The sequence below is a fragment of the Pelobates fuscus genome, chromosome 8, assembly GCF_036172605.1.
Source record: "Pelobates fuscus isolate aPelFus1 chromosome 8, aPelFus1.pri, whole genome shotgun sequence".
Taxonomy (NCBI): domain Eukaryota; kingdom Metazoa; phylum Chordata; class Amphibia; order Anura; family Pelobatidae; genus Pelobates; species Pelobates fuscus.
This window is the reverse complement of record NC_086324.1, coordinates 135191070-135210957: the sequence shown is the minus strand read 5'-3', so window position 1 is coordinate 135210957 and position 19888 is coordinate 135191070. Positions and strand designations below refer to the sequence as shown.

Genomic DNA, 19888 nt, shown 5'->3' with positions numbered 1-19888 from the left:
CTGGTTGGAGGGGCAGGGGGTGAAGTTTGGGAACCACTGATATGCTACGAAGCACAATCATACCTCCTTCTGAAGGGTCATTGTCCATGTGCAGTGGCCTTTCATAGCTTTGGCCAAAGTAAGATGGTTCTTGTTCATGTTGAAAGACGGGATTAACTGCAAAGAAAGACATTGTTAATTGATTTAAGGTACTGTAGTGCTGGTAGAATAAAATACCAATTATCCAGTACACCAACATGGTTATTTACTAAAGGGAAAATTCGAAGTGAATTCTAAGTGAATTTAAAATTGAAGGCCAAAAGGAGCCAAATGGGAAACACAATTGACTTAGAAAATTTATCCGGTCAGGCTACATGAACTTACATTTGATATTTACTTTGAATTTACTTAATTCTCACTTTAGTGAATAATGTTGTAAATATCCAATTACCCTTAAGTAGTAACTATTGCAGATCATAAGCTAGTTCTCTTATTTAACTTCCTTTCTTTTACCAGAAGTTTGGTCCTTAAGGGGTTAAAATGTGTCCTAATAACCTTATAATATTAACAAAGGAAATGAGTGCACTGAAATGAGAGACAATACTCACTTTGACCTTCGTAAGGATTATTCCTGGAATCGGAATATCTTGGAATTTCTCGGTTATAATCAAACTCTGGCTGCACAGAGTTCATAGACAAAAATCCCCTCCCTCCTCTCCATTCTGTTGGTTCTTGTTGATAGCCAACATCATCATCATTGGGACCATAGGGGTTGTGGTTGAATGTCGATTTCTGCCTCGAAGATGGTCTCCCATACTGTCTACAAAATATGAAAGAAAACGTGCAAGGCATACAATCACACAAGAATGCAAATGGCTAAAAATTCAACAATGTTCCAATGCTGAACAAAACCGGTTTTTCACCACTTCAATAGAAAAAAAACAAAAAAAAAACCCACAATCTTAAGTTTCCTTCTAGCTCTGTCTGTCTACACTTGCACGCTCTGTAGGTGGAGCGATCAACACTGAAGATACTGAAAACTAGCCCTCGGTTTCCTGTTGCGGTAACTTATCAAAAAGTTATTACTAGCCAATATTAATGAGAGGCTGTTTTGCAAATGCAAAGTCTCACCATTGGAGGCTGGGAACTAGAAGCTGAATTCACCATTAACAGCTGCTTTGCAAGCTCGTTGCTTAATTTTACCACCTGCTCTCCTACAAAATGTCAAATCTCCGCCTCAAATGCCTCGGTCTATTGGAATGACACAAACTCCCGATACATGCTACATATAGAACTGATCTGGCAGCTAATAACTACTGGCTGGTATTAGCAATCACTTACAGCAGATATTAAATAAATAAATAAAAAAGATTGCATTAAGCACCTCCAATATTTCCAGGTCAGTATTTTTTTACATCCTACCACCACGTGCCCTCTTAACCAAGTTACGAAAGAGAAAGTCAAAACGTGTTTCAGAATCAAATATTTTTCTGCACCTACTAGTGAGGCAATAGCTGGATTCTGGTGTCCTCTTTGATAAATGTATAATAGTCCGAATTCACTTTATAGGTTTGCCAGAGGAGAACACTGGAGAATGGCAAAAAAATTAAAATAAAATAAAGTGTAGTCTGCGTGGCACTTCAGAAACTCTGAGCATAACTTCTCACCGTGGTCAACGCAGCCAGCACTCTGTTCGATAGTTAGGACATAGCGGATTAATTAAAAATCACAAACACATAGGTTTGTAAAAAGGAACATGTGTTCTGGCTGTATATTCCAAGGATAGCCACTAGAATACAATATAAATTAAGTTTTCTAATGCTTGGCAACTATAACAAAGCCCTTCAAACACACACTTTATATAAAGACGTATTATGCCACTTTCACTATTAAAAGAAGAGACTTGGTTGAAAAGTTGAACAAAAACTTGGTTTTATTTATTTTTTGTTAAATTGTTTAAATCCAGATAATTCAGCAGAAAGATCTTGTCAATTGTACTGTGTTTCCATTCAGCATTGAACACTCAGTTACTCAATGTATAGATCTATAAAACAGAACATGTAGAATGACAGTTTATTAATATAGTAGTTGACGTACCCTCTATCTAGTTCCATGGTGTCAGAATCATGGTAGCCCGTATTAATAATCCCGTCATTATAATTGAGAGACATTGTTACGAATCCTATCTCAATGTCTTGTGTGGGAGACTTTAGTGGTTCTTCATGCTATAAAGAAAAAAAAGTTAATAAAGTTAAATAAGTTAAAAAAAAAAATATATATATATATATATGAATATCAAAAATCTCTGGCACTCTTCCCCCCAAAAATATTAATTAATGAAATTAGACCAGGGTGCTTCTCTGTGCACATATGTAATCCGAAAAATGAGAGCACTCACTGGATTTGAATAAATCTTATATTAAATAGTCAGCAAACAAATCAACGTTTCGACCGTCAAGCGGTCTTTATCAAGATAAAGATAAAGACCGCTTGACGGTCGAAACGTTGATTTATTTGCTGACTATTTAATATAAGATTTATTCAAATCCAGTGAGTGCTCTCATTTTTCGGAATATATATATATATATATATATATATATATATATATATAAAACAAAAAAAAATATATATATACACATACACATACACACACACATACATACATATACATACACACACACACACACACATACATACATACACACACATACATACATATACATACACACACACACATACATACACACACACACATACATACACACACATATACATACACACACATACACACACACATACACACACACACACACATATATATACATACACACACACACACACACACATATACATACACACACATATACATACACACACACACACATACATACACACACATATACATACACACACACACACACACACATATACATACAAACACACACACACACATATACATACACACACACACACACACACATATACATACACACACACACACACACACATACACACACACATATATACATACACACATATGTTACCGAGTAAACTAGCAGAAGCCAAACACAGAGAAATGGATGCAGGTCATCAGGAAGTAAGAAGTCTTTATTAACATACCGATCGGGCCTCAGATGAACTCCTGTTCCAAAAATATCTGAGAGACCAACACATGGTGTAAATTCCTTATATAGCACTATAACTCCTCCCATTAATAGCTACACCCACATATACCTTTAACCAATCAATGAGCAGAATATAGACTTGTACATCTGGTCAGACCACATGGCTCATCCAAGACAAAGGAAATACCGTATATACTCGAGTATAAGCCGACCCGAATATAAGCTGAGGCCCCTAATTTTACCCCAAAAAACTGGGAAAACTTATTGACTCGAGTATAAGACTAGGGTGGGAAATGCAGCAGCTACTGGTACATTTCTAAATGAAATTAGATCCTAAAAAAAATATATTAATTGAATATTTATTTACAGTGTGTGTATAATGAACGCAGTGTGAGTGTATGAATGCAGTGTGTGTGTATGAGTGCAGTGTGTGTGTGTATGAGAGCAGTGTGTTTGTGTATGAGTGCAGTGTGTATGAGTGCAGTGTGTGTGTGTGTATGAGTGCAGTGTGTATGAGTGCAGTGTGTGTGTGTGTGTATGTGTGTATGAGTGCAGTGTGTGTGTATGAGTGCAGTGTGTGTGTGTGTATGTATGAGTGCAGTGTGTGTATGAATGAGTGCAGTGTGTGTGTGTATGAGTGCAGTGTGTGTATGTGTATGTGTATGTGTATGTTTTTTATTATTATTTTTTTTTATTATTATTTATTATAATTTTTTATTTAATTTCATTACTATTATTTTTTATTATTATTTAATTTAATTATTATTATTAATATATATTTTTTTCGTCCCCCCTCCCTGCTTGATATATGGCAGGGAGGGGGGGCTCTCCTTCCCTGGTGGTCCAGCATTGGCAGTTCAGTGGGGGGGGAGAGGGGGGCTGGCAGAGAGTTTACTTACCTGTCCTGCAGCTCCTGTCAGCTCCCTTCTCCTCCGCGCCGGTCCGGTCAGCTCTTCTGTCAGCTCACACTCTAAGTCTCGCGAGAGCCACGGCTCTCGCGAGACTTACACTGGGAGCTGACCGAGGTGCTGAACGGACGGTGCGGAGGAGGAGGGAGCTGACAGGAGCTGCAGGACAGGTAAGTAAACTCTCTGCCAGCCCCCACAGCCTCCAGTCTGTATTATGGCAATGTAAATTGCCATAATACAGACTATTGACTCGAGTATAAGCCGAGTTGGGGTTTTTCAGCACAAAAAAATGTGCTGAAAAACTCTGCTTTCAGTTCCTGCATTCCTGCACATGCTCAGTACATTGAGGACTCATCCAACTGTTTGTAACCAGATACTAATTAGCCTATGCCATGTGGAGATTTCGGCCTACTAAATTTTGACCATGCTGGATTCCCATCACACATATACATACACACACATACACACACACACATACATACATACATACACACACCATAGGCAAGCTAGAGTACATGTGGTTAAGTAGGCAGAGACTGACAAACCAAGTGCAGGACCCTATCATTTCGTAATTTCAACATCTGCCAATGAATTGAACGGCTTAAAATGCAGTAATTATGTATATTGACCAGTTTGTGCCAATAAAATAGCATAGTTCTTCTAATTGACTCACTCTATTGCCTAACTAGCTGCCACACATTTATAAATGTATTTTGTCAAAAAGATAGAAGGGTCTCTGGTCGCGGTCTTTGTAACTAAGCAATCAGCAGTCATCCATGAAGAAATCAGCCATTGTATCCAAATGGCTTCTATTTAAAACTACTGTGTCAGTACTTAAATATAAATGGTAATAATGTCACCGATTATAACTGGGTATTCAACGGTAACAAAATTGTAAATATTAATACAATTCAATTGAAGGCACAAACTGGACTAAATCACCAATGCCACATATACCACAAATCCTGGATTTTCACTGAAGTCAGTAATATGTTACCCTGGATGCAAGACTTGACACATCACTGTATTTCTTTAAAATGGGATTGAAAGGAACACTATAGGGTCAGGAACACAAACCTGTATTCCTGACCCTATAGTGATAAAAACACTATGTAGCCCCCTTGCTGCCACCCCCCTCCCCCCCACACACCTCCCTAAATATAGTACAATCTTCCCTTTACTCCAGTCTGCTGCTGCTGCTGGATCTGCCCCCGATTGACCTGCTTGGCTGACATCAGAAGTGTTATTTTCAGCCAGACAATCACTATGCTTTCCTATAAGAAAACATTAGATTGGCAAAGACTATGAAGGAGGCAGATCAGGGGCAGAGCCAGCACAAGCCAAACACAGCCCTGGCCAATCAGCATCTCCTCATAGAAATGCAGTTAATCAATGCCTCTCTGTGAGGAAAGTTCCGTGTCTCCATGCAGAGGGTGGTGTCACTGAAAACACAAAGCACCTCTAGTAGCCATCTGAGGAGTGGCCAGTGGAGTTATCACAATGCTGCCGTTTCCCTGAACCCCCCACCCCCCCCCCCCCATCATCAAGGTCACAGTTCATATTTTTTTCTAGAAGACCCACATTATTTACATCATACAAGCTTAGCGACTCATTGTTTATTGCTAATTAACAGAGTTAACCACTCTTCATTTGTCATACATTATATATATTTAAATATTTATTTAAAACTACTATATTAGATAACATTAATGGAGATCACCATGGCACTGGAAATAAGTCTGGGCCGCTACAGTAAATTATACGGATTATGGGAACCCAATAGTAAAATACCTAGACCCAGGGTTTGCGTGACACTACAAAAGAAAGACTTTTACCTAGATTGGTCAGGAGTACAATGTCCCCCACCCTCAACACCATTAGCCCTCTTTCAATAAAATGGCCATGATTATTTAAAATAAATAAAAAAAGATATATCTCTTGTACGAAAGAATTTAATATTTCCTCGAAGGGACACTATAGTCACCTGAACAACTTTAGCTTAATGAAGCAGTTTTGGTGTATAGAACATGCCCCTGCAGCCTCACTGCTCAATCCTCTGCCATTTAGGAGTTAAATCCCTTTGTTTATGAACCCTAGTCACACCTCCCTGCATGTGACTTGCACAGCCTTCCATAAACACTTCCTGTAAAGAGAGCCCTATTTAGGCTTTCTTTATTGCAAGTTCTGTTTAATTAAGATTTTCTTATCCCCTGCTATGTTAATAGCTTGCTAGCCCCTGCAAGAGCCTCCTGTATGTGATTAAATTTCAATTTAGAGATTGAGATGCAATTATTTAAGGTAAATTACATCTGTTTGAAAGTGAAACCAGTTTTTTTCATGCAGGCTCTGTCAATCATAGCCAGGGGAGGTGTGGCTAGGGCTGCATAAACAGAAACAAAGTGATTTAACTCCTAAATGACAGTGAATTGAGCAGTGAAATTGCAGGGGAATGATCTATACACTAAAACTGCTTTATTTAGCTAAAGTAATTTAGGTGACTATAGTGTTCCTTCAAGGTTGGGACTTTTTTTTGTCAATGTGTGATTATTGTACAAAAGGTATTCTGAAGAAAGATTGCTCTGTTATGTATACTTTTGCTGTACGATTTCTTGAACGATAGTGGCACAGCGTTAACTAAAGATTCTATTTAAAAAATGAATATGAAAGTCAATCTATTCAAATTATTTTTTAACTTTGGCTCCGTCATAAAAACCTCTTATAGGTTATAAAACCATGACTTCAGGATATAAATATCTTTTATTATACATACTGTAAGTGTGTTTGGGTATTTTTTCCCCCCACCACAACTATTTAAGTTTATTTCTCTAGTTCTAGTTATGAGATGACTAAATTAATAGAATTATTTAACCCTTTAACCCCTTAAGGACACATGACATGTGTGACATGTCATGATTCCCTTTTATTCCAGAAGTTTGGTCCTTAAGGGGTTAAAGACAAGAACAACTGTCATGATTGTCATTATAAAAAGGAGATTTGGCAAACCCTGGTTTTAAAGGCTCTATAAGATGAAACAAAATCAAGATTGGATTTATAGGTAAAAATACAAGTGATTCTTTGTCAGAGACGAGTGCTAAAGTTTTAGAGACTTTCTATTGGGTTTTCACCGCAACTGGTGCTTATTTGGCATTTTTGCCGCAAAATAGCTTCAGTTTTTCCTAGAAAACTGCAATAGACTGTTGGCAGCGAGAATCGGTCAGTTTCATCAGAGATTTTAGGTCTATATTAACATTTGGGAAAAAAATCAAGAATTTGGCAGGAGAAATACGAGAAATTAATATTATACGTACGCTCAATATTTCTCATTACTAAAGAAGAATGCTCTGGTTTTAGTGGTTCTGGTTGAACATGTGGCTGGAAGGCAGGTATAAAAAATAAAAATAAAATAGGTGGCCTCGTAAAGGAAATTAAAGGAACACTCAATACTCCAGCCACCATATTCACTGGTCGCTGTAGTGGTTATGGTGCTAGGAGTGCACTCGCTACCACCATTGTTCATAGTTTTATAAAGGTTTGCTTCGTTCTTGAGATTTAAGATTCACTGGGTGCTGCTCAGTGACAACCGTATGCCTGGCTATATAGGGTTTAGCTCATTGTCAGAGCGACCAGCTTATGCTCTCTGCAAATATGCTGGGCATACACTGCAGGACTTCGCTCAGGAGAGTTAATGGATGCTTCTAAGCAGGAACCTCCAGCTCTCACTGACCTGTTATGGGGGAGGGGGAGTGGTACCAAGCGGACCCATATAAGAAGTCAACCATTTGGAAATGGATTCCTACTAACAATGAGAGATGTCAAGGCACTCCTATATCACCATTACCACTATTGCAGGTTACGGTGCTTGGAGCGTACCTTTAAAGGACCACTACACACTCCAAAGGCACTTTAGCTTGCTGAAGCACTTTATGGGTGTTGAGAATTGAATTTCTATGAAAAATCTGCACTTTTATGAATTAACTGCCAGCGAGAGTTCCTTCCTACTTCCGTTAGCTCGCTCTTAAAGAACGGAAGTCGCAGGCACACTGTACAGCGTGCCTGCTTCCACCTCCCTCACAGACATCTGTGTGCGTGCATGAGCAGGCACAAATTTGAGCTCCAAGGCAGAGACTTCTCAACGAGAAGCATTTGATTGGTTATTTCCCCGTGAAGGGACTGAAAGCCTCTTCCGAAAAAAAATATATATATATATAAAATTAAAAAAGGGGAGGGCTTGCTAAGGCTGCTGCTGAGAAGATCTGTAGTCCTTACAATCTGTTTTAAAATCTACCCCCAATGAATACATGCATGAAAAATTAATGCATGTATTCACTTACGGTATATCTACTAAATAGTGTTTTTTCACCATGTGGGGAGTGCAGTGCTCCTTTAAGTGGACATGCTTGCGTAGACCTGAATATGATCTCACCCGAAGGGATACAAACTGCATAGTACATTGCAAAAATTACTTTGGAAAAAGCCAAGATTCAAGCAACATTCTGTGATGTAATTCCAGTAAAATACAAGTTTAGCAGGCTAAGATTGCCACAAGGCATATGTATGTATATGTGTTTGTAGTATCAGTTAGTTAATTACACGTAGCTAAGATACTGTTATCACTGTACTGACCAGGTGCAGGAATGTAAGAACTGGAATTACGCGTCCCTCTCCTTTGTATCAGATGAGCCACGTGGTTAGACCGGATGGATGAGTTTAGACTCTATTCATTAAATAGGTTAAGGGTATGTGTGGGTGTAGTTAATTGTGGGAGGAGCTACAGTGCTATATAAGGAATGTACTCTATGTATTCAGTACTCAGACTTTGCTGTATTTTGGTGACGCTAGTCCCTCTGAGTCCCGATCGGTGATCCAATAAAGAATCTCTTCCTTCCTGAAGAAACCTGTGTCCATCTCTCTGTGCTTGGCTTCCGTCAGTTTCTCCGGTATCATTTGGTGCATTGGCCGGGAAGCTCATCGTTCAACGGTAGCTGAGAGGCAGAGGCGTGAGACGGTCTATCTTTGCCCACGTTCTCTACGGCTGCACCCCTGAACTTCTGCGTGGACCTCCCTTCGTCTCGGCGCCACTGGTCTGTTGTCCAGGAGATCATCGGCCTCTACGTGAGAAGTGCTGGGGTGTCCCCGTCGATGAGTGTGAACTCAGGTTCAGGAACGAGGAGGTAAGACAACTGCTGTTTTAGACGGCAGGACCCACTAGGGGTATACCGATTGTGCGGTAGGCCCAAAGGGGTTTTGAATCTGTGTATCTGCCCCCTCTGTCGGAGGGAAGGAGCGAAGGCGCACCGCTCGATCGAACGCTCTTTAGTCAGACCGTTTGATTTGGTTAGTCAGGCGGGGTCCTGGTGTAAATAGCCCTAGCCGGACACCGGTGTCTTGTCTAGACTAGCGTTCTAGGGTGTATATTACGTTCGCTAGGTCGGAGGGACCGGGAGACTAAGCGGCGCCTGTGTAAATTCGGTTCGCTAGTTCTCATCCTATCTGGGCTAAGTGGGAAGGCGTGTAAATTTGGAACCCACTAGACTTTTGATAGTGCGACTAAGAGGCGCCTGTGTAAATTCGGTTCTCTAGCTCGCTATATATGTGGTGATTGGGCAGTGTGGCTAACCAAAACGGGTGTATATAGTTTTAGGTAGTCCATTCAAGGTACTGGCCAATAGTTTAGTTGGGAATTGTAAATGTGTTAACGATTGTTTTAGTAAAGTGTATATCTTGTTAGATAGCGCGAGCTCAGCCGTCTAGCGAGAGTGTTAATAGTGTGTTGCTGTATTATAGTGCACGGTACCATAACCCTGTATATTTACTGACATTATATAATAAGTACTAATCATTGTCGTCCATTGCATGTTTAACACCATAACCACTAATAATTGTATTGTGACCTTAACTTGTGCTTTGACCTATGCTAACCGTACTGTAACCGCTATTTGTAAAAGACGATGTTACTGGGGTGTGTTATAGACGGGTAATTCGTATATAGAGAATTATAGCGTGGGTGACTGTATAGTTACGCCAAAGGGCATAATATTGATTATATAGTGACTGGTGTAACAGCTGTGTGTGTACGGGAATTCCCTGAGTGTTTATTGTTATTGTGTACGTTTCACTTGGTAACCGTACCACGTGGTGCTGTTGCCAGAGGAAACGGGTGTGACTGTTGAATAGTACGCGTGTATAGTATTCGTTGTCGACGACGTTCCATTGTTAAGTATGGGTGCGTCGCAGTCAACGATTCCGGATCCCTTAGGATGTATGGTTAAGAATTTTAAAAAGGGATTCAAAGTTTGTGATTTTGGGGTAAAGATGTCTCCTGTACGTTTGGTCACTTTGTGTACTAGGGAGTGGCCTACTTTGGTTGCGGCATGGCCGCCACGTGGCAGTTTGGATCCAACTCTGGTACAGCGCTTACACGTGGCTGTATCGGGTAGGCCTGAACTTTACGGCCAGTTTCCTTATATTGACTGTTGGAGACAGGCCGTAAATGACTCGCCAAAATGGCTCCAGACATGCCACGAGGAGCAGTGTCGCCTCATGGTAGCTAGGACTTGCTCGTCCACTAGGACTGGTGTTAGGCCCATTTTGGACACGCCCCCTGAGTCCGAGATCCCTTTGCCGCCCCCTTACTTTCCGTTAAGAAGAAGTGACGCAAACGCAGGAAGTCCTGCACCCCTCCCCTCATTACCCTCATCCACTTCCGCTTCCTCCTCCAGTACAGGATCCACCCCCCCTCGTACTAAATCTCCCCTTCCGGAACCAGAATCCACCCCCATTAGAAACGAATATCCTGATTTGGCGCCACTTCAGACTTCCGGTCAAGCTTCATCTAGCTCGGCTCGAAGTGTTTTATTTACGACCTTTTCCCAAAACCGACCTCCCACATCCCCATACCCTATCTCTCCCCGACCGGAACCCATGACTGACGCCTCTCTACGTAGCCCCATCCAAACCCGACAGTTGACTGGTGCCCAACAATTAAAGCACTATCAGATGCCTCTTCGTCTGAATCCCGGGTCAGCTTATATCGATGCCGCAGGTCAAATGGCACACGCTGACCCAGTCTTCGTATATGTCCCATTTACCACAACCGATCTTTTAAACTGGAAGACCCATAATTCCTCGTATACTGAGAAACCACAAGCTATGACTGATCTGTTCACCTCAATAGTACAGACGCATAATCCGACATGGGCTGATTGCCAGCAGTTACTAATGACTTTATTTAACAATGAGGAAAGGACAAGAATAAATCAAGCAGCCATTAAAGCATTAGAGGATAGAGCCCGTGCTTTGAACCAAGCTAATCCAGCAGCATGGGCCGCAACACATTATCCCAACACTGATCCCGATTGGAACGTAAATGGTGCTGATATGGTTCAACTCAGAGCCTATAGAGACGCTATAATTGCTGGCATGAAAGCCGGAGGAAAGAAAGCCATTAACATGTCGAAGACAGTTGAGGTGATCCAGAAAAGCGATGAAGCGCCCAGTGTCTTTTTTTTTTTGACATTCTTTATTTGTAGTTTTTTCATCATACAAGTATATTGGAAAGTGAGCATCTTTAACGTAGCGGATAATACAGTAATACTACACTTTAGTCTCCGAACAGGCGTACATATTTACAACAGCAGTCAGTAATAATCGCATACATGGACATTGGTTCGGTCAAAGTAAATAGTTACAGCAATGAGATACATACGTATGACAGTAATACAATAACATGACATGGATAGGCTTACGTAGGGACTTCCCGGCCCAGGGCCGGCGTCCTGGTTCTTAGGCGGTTCTACAGTATCCTGACTGTTATGATTTAGTGAAGATAGGCCACTTATCGCAATGTAAGAGTTTCATTACCCAACAGCCCGAGTAAACTTCTCTTCAAGCTATGTGCGGGTGCTAGTTAGAGCTCTAGGCGGGGACAATAGTAGGCATTTCGGTAAGCAGGCGGGTTTTGTCTAATTTGGCATGTCCCCGTACTCGCAAGTTGAGGTTGCGGGCGGAGACAGCGGGGGAATCATACCTGGTTGGGTGTCGTTGTGTCCCCCAATCTGCGTGGGCGTATTCACTATTGATCCCATCTATCGTGTGGTGTATCGAATAACTTCAATGTCTGCTTCCCCTGTCTAGTATGAGCCGTGTCATGACTGTTCACGATTGTTTCCCTGCTGTACTGTCGTAGCGGTCGCTAGCGTTAGGTGTTCATTACTAACCCTCCTTCTATCTCCCCCCATGTCTGTAATTGCTAAGGGCGATGGCAGCGTGAATGTGGTTGACTTTTTGAGTTCGTGTGGGAAGTCAGGGTCCAGGGATAGGTGGGTTGTCTTTACGGCCTACGTTCGTGGTATCCTCTACCTAATCCCATTCAGTTGTAAGTCAGGTGATTGCCCGCTCCCCCCCTGGTCCGAGAGGGTCTATCGGGATGGCAAGTGCGATGTAGGTCCGTGTATGTTTGCTATCAGGTGCCTGGGCTATGGTGGGAAGGGGCGTGTTTGGCGGTGTTTGGCAGCATCATGCGGTGGTTGTGAGTATGTGTCTGATGCTTGCCTATGTCTCATTGTTCTGTCAGTGTCCGTTGTCCTGTCATGGTGTGGGTGCTGGTAGCCCCTGTCAGTCTCCGTTAGTTGTAGTCGAACCAGGGCAGTCCCGTCGTCTGGGGTCCCTGCTTATGCCAGTGCGTGGTTGTGTTTTCCAAGGGTATCCTATGTATCTCGTCCAGCCTCACTAGTCGTTGAAGTCGCTTGTGATGTCTACATTGTGTCCGTCCCTCTTTTCACCTGTCGAGCACCTGTCTGTAGTCATGGTCCGTCTGACGTCAAACTGTCCGGGTAGGGAAGAAGGAATAAGGAAAAGCGTGGGGGAGTTCCGTCGTAGGTGAGGTCAGTCGGGTGTAATAGAGTCAATGAGTGCTAGTCAACCCGTCGGGTTCTCTCGTGCGGCGGCACTGGTGTCCCCGTCCCCTTCCGTGTCGGCCTCCGCTGCTCTCCTAGAAATATAGTCCATCCATGGGAACCACGTCCGGGCGCAGTTGTCCGAGCGGCCTTGCAGGGATGCCGTCATCATTTCCATGTCATATATGGATTCCACTCTGGTTATCCATTGCTGGTACGTGGGCACGGCCGGGCTCTTCCACATCGTTGGAATGAGCGTTTTCGCCGCCGTCAGCAGGTGTATAACAAGACCTTTCTTGTATACTTTTGTCGGTGTAGTCGTGTGATTTAGCAGCATAGGTAACGGCTGAAAGGGGACCTCCGTTCCCGTGATGTCTTTGATTGTTCTTTGCACCATTCGCCAGTATGGTATGATGTGCGTGCACTTCCACCATATGTGTATCCCTGTCCCGTCCTCTGCGCCACATCTCCAACATACACTCGAGATCGAATCATGCACATGGCGAAGAACGTCCGGTGTTCTGTACCAATGCGTCAGGATTTTGTAATTACATTCTTGGTATTTGGTGCAGATAGTCCCTTTGTGCGTTAGTTGGAAAATTTTTCCCCAGTCTTCATCCGTGAGTTCTACCTCTGCATCTCTTTCCCACTTTTCCGTGAATCCTAGGGGTGTTTTGCCACCATTGCTTTGGAGCAATGTGTATAAGGTCGAGACCCCATGTGAAAGGTGGTGCCTTGCCGCACAAAGCTTCTCCAGGTGGAACAGTGGGCGATGTAGGTGGTGTTTGCCCGCCACTGAAGTAGCATAGTGTTTAACCTGGTGGTATCGGAATTCGTCCAGCCCGCTAGGTCTACGGTCATCCAACAATACCGCTATCGGTTTCAAAGTCGGTCCAATACACCACTGGTTAATGTATACCCAGTCTTGTGCACCTAGGTTCCGCAGGTCGGACGGGTTAAACCCCCCTGCCAGTTTCGGGTTGTTGGTGATGGGCGTTAGCGGGTTGGGAGATGTTGTGAGGTGTCTGTTATAGCGCACACTGCACCAAACCCACAGCGTCGCATCTATCATTGGGTTACCTGTGCGCAGTTCCCCAAGGGAAGCGCCTCCAAGCCATAGCTGTGCAGGGATCTTGCCTCTGGCCTGTTGTATTTCAATGTGAACCCATTGCTTTGTGCTCGGGCTGGCATGCCAGTCGACCAGTCTATGGAGGTGGGTAGCTTGATAGTATGTAACGATGGACGGCAGTCCCGCTCCCCCTTCGGTTTTTGGGCGTTCCAGTGTGGACCTTCTTATACGTGAAGGTTTGTGGTTCCAGATAAACTGTCGTATGGTGGTCGACACCGATTGAAAAAAGCTCCTTGGGATTGCTGTCGGCAATGTCTGGAAGAGGTACAGAATGCGAGGTAGGACATTCATTTTTACGGCGTTTATCCTCCCAAACCACGAGACGTAAAGGGCCGTCCACCTTTTGATATCTTGTTGTATGGTTGTCAAAAGGGGCGCGAAGTTAAGTTGGTATATGTCCTTTGTGTCTTCTGGCAGCCAGATGCCGAGGTAGCGCAATTTGGTGGTGCATATTTTGAATGGGAATTGCGTTTGAAGGTGACGTCTAAGCGCCTGGTCCCTGGTGAGAGGCAGAGCCTCAGATTTGTCCAGGTTGAGCTTCAAATTGGATATTTCACCGTAAATACGAAATGCTTCCAGTAGATTCGGTGTCGAGATTCTCGGCTGTTCTAGGAAGAAGAGCATATCGTCGGCGTATGCCGCCACTCTATGTTCCTTCCCCCCTATGTGGTGTCCCGTGATCCCCCCGTGTTGCCGGACTGCTTCCAGAAAGGGTTCTAGTGTAAGGGCGAACAGTAGAGGGGACAGGGGACATCCCTGCCTCGTGCCGTTGCTGATGTCAAATGAATCTGTCAACACTCCGTTGACCCTTATGCGCGCTGAGGGTGCGGTGTATAGCGCCGCAACCCAAGTTCGCAGGCGCGGCCCGAATCCCATGTGGTCCAGGGTAGCGGCCATATAATGCCAGTCCACTCTATCGAACGCCTTTTCGGCGTCGGTAGAGAGGAGCACCATGTCTCGTTTGCTTGCTGCCGCGTTGTGTATGATGTTAAGGGCCCGGATGGTATTGTCCCTTGCTTCTCTCCCTGGGATGAACCCGACTTGATCCGCGTGTACCAGGTCCGGGAGTGTCTGTGCCACCCTGGCAGCCATGGCCTTGGCGAAAAGTTTTACGTCCGCGTTAAGCAGCGAAATCGGCCGGTAGCTGGAACAGTTGGTCGGGTCTTTCCCCTCCTTCGGCAGGATCGCGATCGTAGCCCTCAGGGAATCTTTAGGAAAACATCCCCCGTCTTGAATGGAATTGAGTCCCAGTAAAAGTCTGGGCAGGAGGATGTCTTTAAACGTTCGAAGGTATGTAACTGGAAGACCATCGGGTCCAGGGGCTTTGTGCGGTTTAGTCGCCTTCAGTGCTCCCGCCAGTTCCTCAACTGACATGGGTTGCTCCAGGACGGCCGTTTGTTCTGGGGTCAGTTTGCGTGTGACGTGTTCCTCTAAGTATGCTGCGATCCGCACCCGCTGGAGTTGCTCCTCATGCCCTTTTTTAGCCTGCGTTTGGGCATATAATGCCGCGTAGTATTCGCGGAAGGCTGATAGGATGCCCTCTGGAAGCTGTGTAACGGTCCCAGTTTTTGTGTGTATCTTGTGGACGTGCCGGGATCTCCGTTTTTCCTGTAACATCTTCGCAAGTAGTCTCCCACTTTTATTCGAGTGCTCATAAAAATACCTAGACGACTTCCTTGCCGTGTGAATCAGGCCCTGCGATAGGATATCCCTGAGCTCTCTACGGGCCTCCGTGAGACGGAGGTAAGTGCAATCGTCCAGGGAGACCTTATGGGTCTGTTCCAGATCGGCAATTCTGCTCGTTAGATCGGCAATTTGCGCCATCCTCAGCCGTTTTCGTCTAGTGCTCGCAGTGATGAGGTGACCCCGTATCACGCACTTATGGGCTTCCCATATTGTCAGGGGTTGCATATCTGGGCTGTCGTTCGTTTCGAAGTAATCGGTCAAAGTTTGGGACATCGCAGCGGTGAATTCCAGGTCACCCAGTAAAGATTCGTTCAGCTTCCACTGCCTCTCTCGTGGTTTAAAGAGAGGCGAGCGAGTGCGAATCTGTACCGGCGCATGGTCCGAGTGGTCCATGATGTCGATGTCTGCACCGAGCAGCAGGTTGAGGTACTCTTGGGCTATAAAGAAATAGTCAATGCGACTATAGTGCGAGTGCACAGAAGAATAATGGGTGTAGTCTCGTCCCTCAGGGTGGAACGCCCTCCAGCAGTCCACTAATCCCAGTCTACGTAGGGAACGTTGTGCTGCTCTCAAGCAGTGCGAGGGGATCGAGCTTTGGCCCCTAGACGTATCCCGTAATGGGTCCAGTGGCATGTTTAGGTCTCCTGCCATGATCAGTAAGCCTTCCCTGAACCTCTCCAGCTTGGCCAGTGTTCGGCTAAGGAAAGAGTGTTGTTTCCTGTTTGGGCCATAGAGGCAGGCGAAGGTGTATACATGATCAGCTATTGTGCCTTTCAGGAAGAGATATCTCCCATTCGGGCCCGCCTGAGATTGTGTGCATTGGAACGGGACAGTGTGTGAGAACAGAATCGCCACCCCGGCCCTTTTTGCGTCGGGGTGGTTCGCGTAGTAGCCTAATGGGAAGCGTTGATTTTCCAATTTTGGTGCGTTCCCACCTTTGAGGTGGGTTTCTTGGAGGAAGGCTATTGATGCCTTGGCGTGCCATAGTCGGCGGCGCAGGTGAGCCCGTTTTTCCGGGGTGTTGAGTCCCTGGACATTATTGGACCAATATTTCAATTGAGCTGGGATAAACCCTCGTGCGGCGGTCATTCCACTGGGGAAGCAAGGGGCGGGGAACGACCTACCCGCCGCCGCACCAGAAAGTTACTGGGATAAGAGTTGTCGGGGAAGTGGGTTCTAGGGGTTGGGGCGGTCCGGTGTCCAGTCAATCCCGTGTGTGGGTTTCTCGTTAGTGTGACAACGACCCTGTACCGGTTTGTTGTGGATCCTATGGGTCGGCAGTCAGCCCTACCTGGTCCCCGGTAGTATTTACAAACGGGTCAGTCTCAGTGAGGTCGAGTCCGTCGTAACCAATGGAGTGATTCGGTCTATATGTCCTCCTACTTCTACCGTCTCCCACGGCTCCCAACCTGTTGTAGGCTTCTATGTGCGTAGCGTAGTGAACTGTTTGAACTGGAGTGCGGGGCAAGTTCGTGTCCCTCCGGTCTCCCGTGTAGCCACAGAGTCTTCCGTGAGCCCAGCCCTGTGTGTGCGTGGGGGATATTCCCCACTTCCCTTATGTCAAGATCTCCCCCTTCGTGTGTTAACTGTGGGGTTGTGAGCTGTTCGTTATGTCTGCACAATTTGGGGTCCCTGTGTCCATTTATTGTGTATCCTGTGGGGTGTTGTAAGGTGTGCCAGGCTCGTCCTGTGCGTTATGGCTAAGGGGCCCTTCTACTAGCATGCCCAAGCGGGTTTCTCCGGCCTGTGTATTAGGTTGGGGAGGTGCGTTATCGCATCAGTTGTATTGTGCGTGTGTACGGCAGCCATGTGTGCAGTAAGGTGCGACTTGTACCATTGGTAATTGCGTGCAGATTAGCGTCCGTGCTTGCATAACTACCCCTAACGTGGTTACTATGTGGCTTCGGGACAAACATGTGGGCCCAGAAACATAATGATCTACTTTAACATGCGTGGCTAAGGGGCCTTTCTATCAGCGTGCCCATGCGGATTTCTCCGGCTAGAGTATTAGATTGGGGAGGTGCATTGTCGCATCAGTTGCATAGTGTGTGTGCACGGTTGCCACGTGTGCAGTAAGGTGTGCTGTCAACCGTTTGCATTTGTGTGCAGATTGGCATCCGTGCGAACATAGCTACCCCTAACGTGTATACTATGTGGCTTCGTAACAAACATGTGGGCCTATAAACATAATGTACAACTTCAACATGTCTAAACGATGGTATAATAAAAGAAAAAACATTGTGCTGCACAGCATCCCCCCAAATCAGATCCGTATCCCAACATACAGCCCAGTAACCCCCCTCCATTAAGCCCCCGACCTCCCATGCCCTCCCGGTACCCCCCACACCGCCCCCCCCTGAAACAGGCTGTGGTCCATCAGGTGTCCATCGATCGAGGTCGTTTACAGGGGACCACCCTTTACAATGTGTCCGATTGCCATTAGATGAGTCCATCCACTGCTTCCCTGCGTACCCCCAGAAAGGGCCCAACCCTCCCAACCTGGCTGGGGACCCCTATGTTAGTAAACTGCATCGGTGGTTATCTGGGTGTATTTTTGTCCCCACATTCACTTCCCTGTGCAGTCCCCCCACCCCACCTAAGTAGTTCCCCCCCTATTATCCCAAGCTAATACTAATGTGCAGAGTGTAAAGAAAGTACATACCCCTGGTAAGGCGGCGTGCGGTAGGGGCCGGTGTAAGGGGACCCCGTGGAGGGCAGCCGAGGCAAGATGTCATTCAGCTGGGACATTCGGAATGGGTGTCCAGGCCACCTGCCGGGTTCCGTATCCGATTATTCTTCTGGAGACTCCGGGCCTCCTCTACGTGGTGTCGGGGTAGGGCCCGCCCTGAGGTTGTGCGCCACTTCCAGAGGGCCCGAGGCCCTGGCTGGGGGTCCTTCCAGGATCCAATTCGGAATCTGTGTAGCTGGCAGGCCCGCCGCCTGAAGAAAGCGGGGAACGTCATTCGGCCAGCGGATGATGTGCCACACATTGCCCACTCTCGCCTGGAGGCTAAAGGGGAACCCCCACTTGTAGTTTATCCTCCGCTCCTGCAGAAGCCTGGTTAACGGTCGGAGCGCTCTACGGGCATCCAGGGTTATTGTGGATAGGTCTTGGTAGAGGGAGACCTGTGAGTCCAGGTAAGTTATTCGTTGTTGCGCCCTTGCGGCCTGCATTATCGCCTCTTTTAATTGGAAGGAGTCAAGGGAGCAAATTACATCTCGCGGGAGGCCGTCTCTTCTAGGGGCCCGCAAGGCTCTGTGCGCCCTTTCTATGCCAAAGTCATTAGGGGCAGATTCTCCCAAAAGGTAAGTGAAGAGGCCTGTTAGAACCTCGTGCGGATTTTCCCCATCAGTTTCCGGGAGGCCTCTAATCCTGATGTTCTTACGGCGACCTCTGTTGTCCAGATCCTCGACTTGGCGGCGGATGTCCAGGAGGATATTTCCCTGTCTCCCAGTCGCCAGCTCTGCAGCCTGCATCGTTTGGTTGCTTTGCAGGCGGTCAACTTCCAAGTTGTCTACACGTTGCTCCAGGGCCGTAAGGTCCCTTCGGACTGCCGTGATCTCTTCCCGGATAACCGCTCTCAGCTCCGCGACCATGTCGGCCTTGTCTCTGCGGGTAAGCATGTTAGCGGTGATATTGGCAAGCTCGGCTGATATCTGTGACATCGTGGGGGCCGTCGGTGAGGTCCTGCCCGAGAGTGCCATGCTGGAGGCCGGGGAAGACGGTGCCGGCGTGGCAGTGCCGTCGAGGCCCCGCGGGCCCTGGGAGGCCAGTAAAAATCCGTCCATCGGGCCAGGGTTGTTTTTCGCCGGTGTCATCCCGGAGGTATCTGCGTCATGAGGTTTCCTTGTTCTCCCCATTTTAATCGATTAATAGCGCTATTATGCTGGGTTTAACAGGTTGGGGCCTAGGAGCTGTGCAGAGATGCGTCTCACTCCATCGGCAGTCAGGCCACGCCCCCCCCCCAGTGTCTTTTATGACCGATTATTGGAGGCATACCGCTTGTATACCCCCTTTAATCCGGAAGACGCAGACAATTCCCGAATGGTTAACTCCGCCTTTGTCAGCCAAGCATACGGAGATATTAAGCGCAAGCTACAAAAGTTAGAAGGGTTTGCAGGTATGTCCATCACCCAACTAATGGAGGTAGCAAATAAGGTCTATAT

General features: G+C 45.9%; 1 protein-coding gene across 1 annotated transcript in view; it reads right to left on the bottom strand.

The window, feature by feature from the left end:
• The window catches only part of TMC5 (transmembrane channel like 5), a 99896-nt gene that overhangs the window by 50920 nt on the left and 29088 nt on the right, over positions 1 to 19888 (bottom strand). The window contains exons 2-4 of the mRNA XM_063430329.1: positions 2077 to 2204; positions 588 to 799; positions 64 to 156 (exon numbers count right to left, since the gene is read on the bottom strand). Of these exons, the coding sequence (XP_063286399.1) occupies positions 64 to 156; positions 588 to 799; positions 2077 to 2150 (379 nt within the window). The 5' untranslated portion in view covers positions 2151 to 2204. The remainder of the gene's footprint in view (positions 1 to 63; positions 157 to 587; positions 800 to 2076; positions 2205 to 19888) is intronic.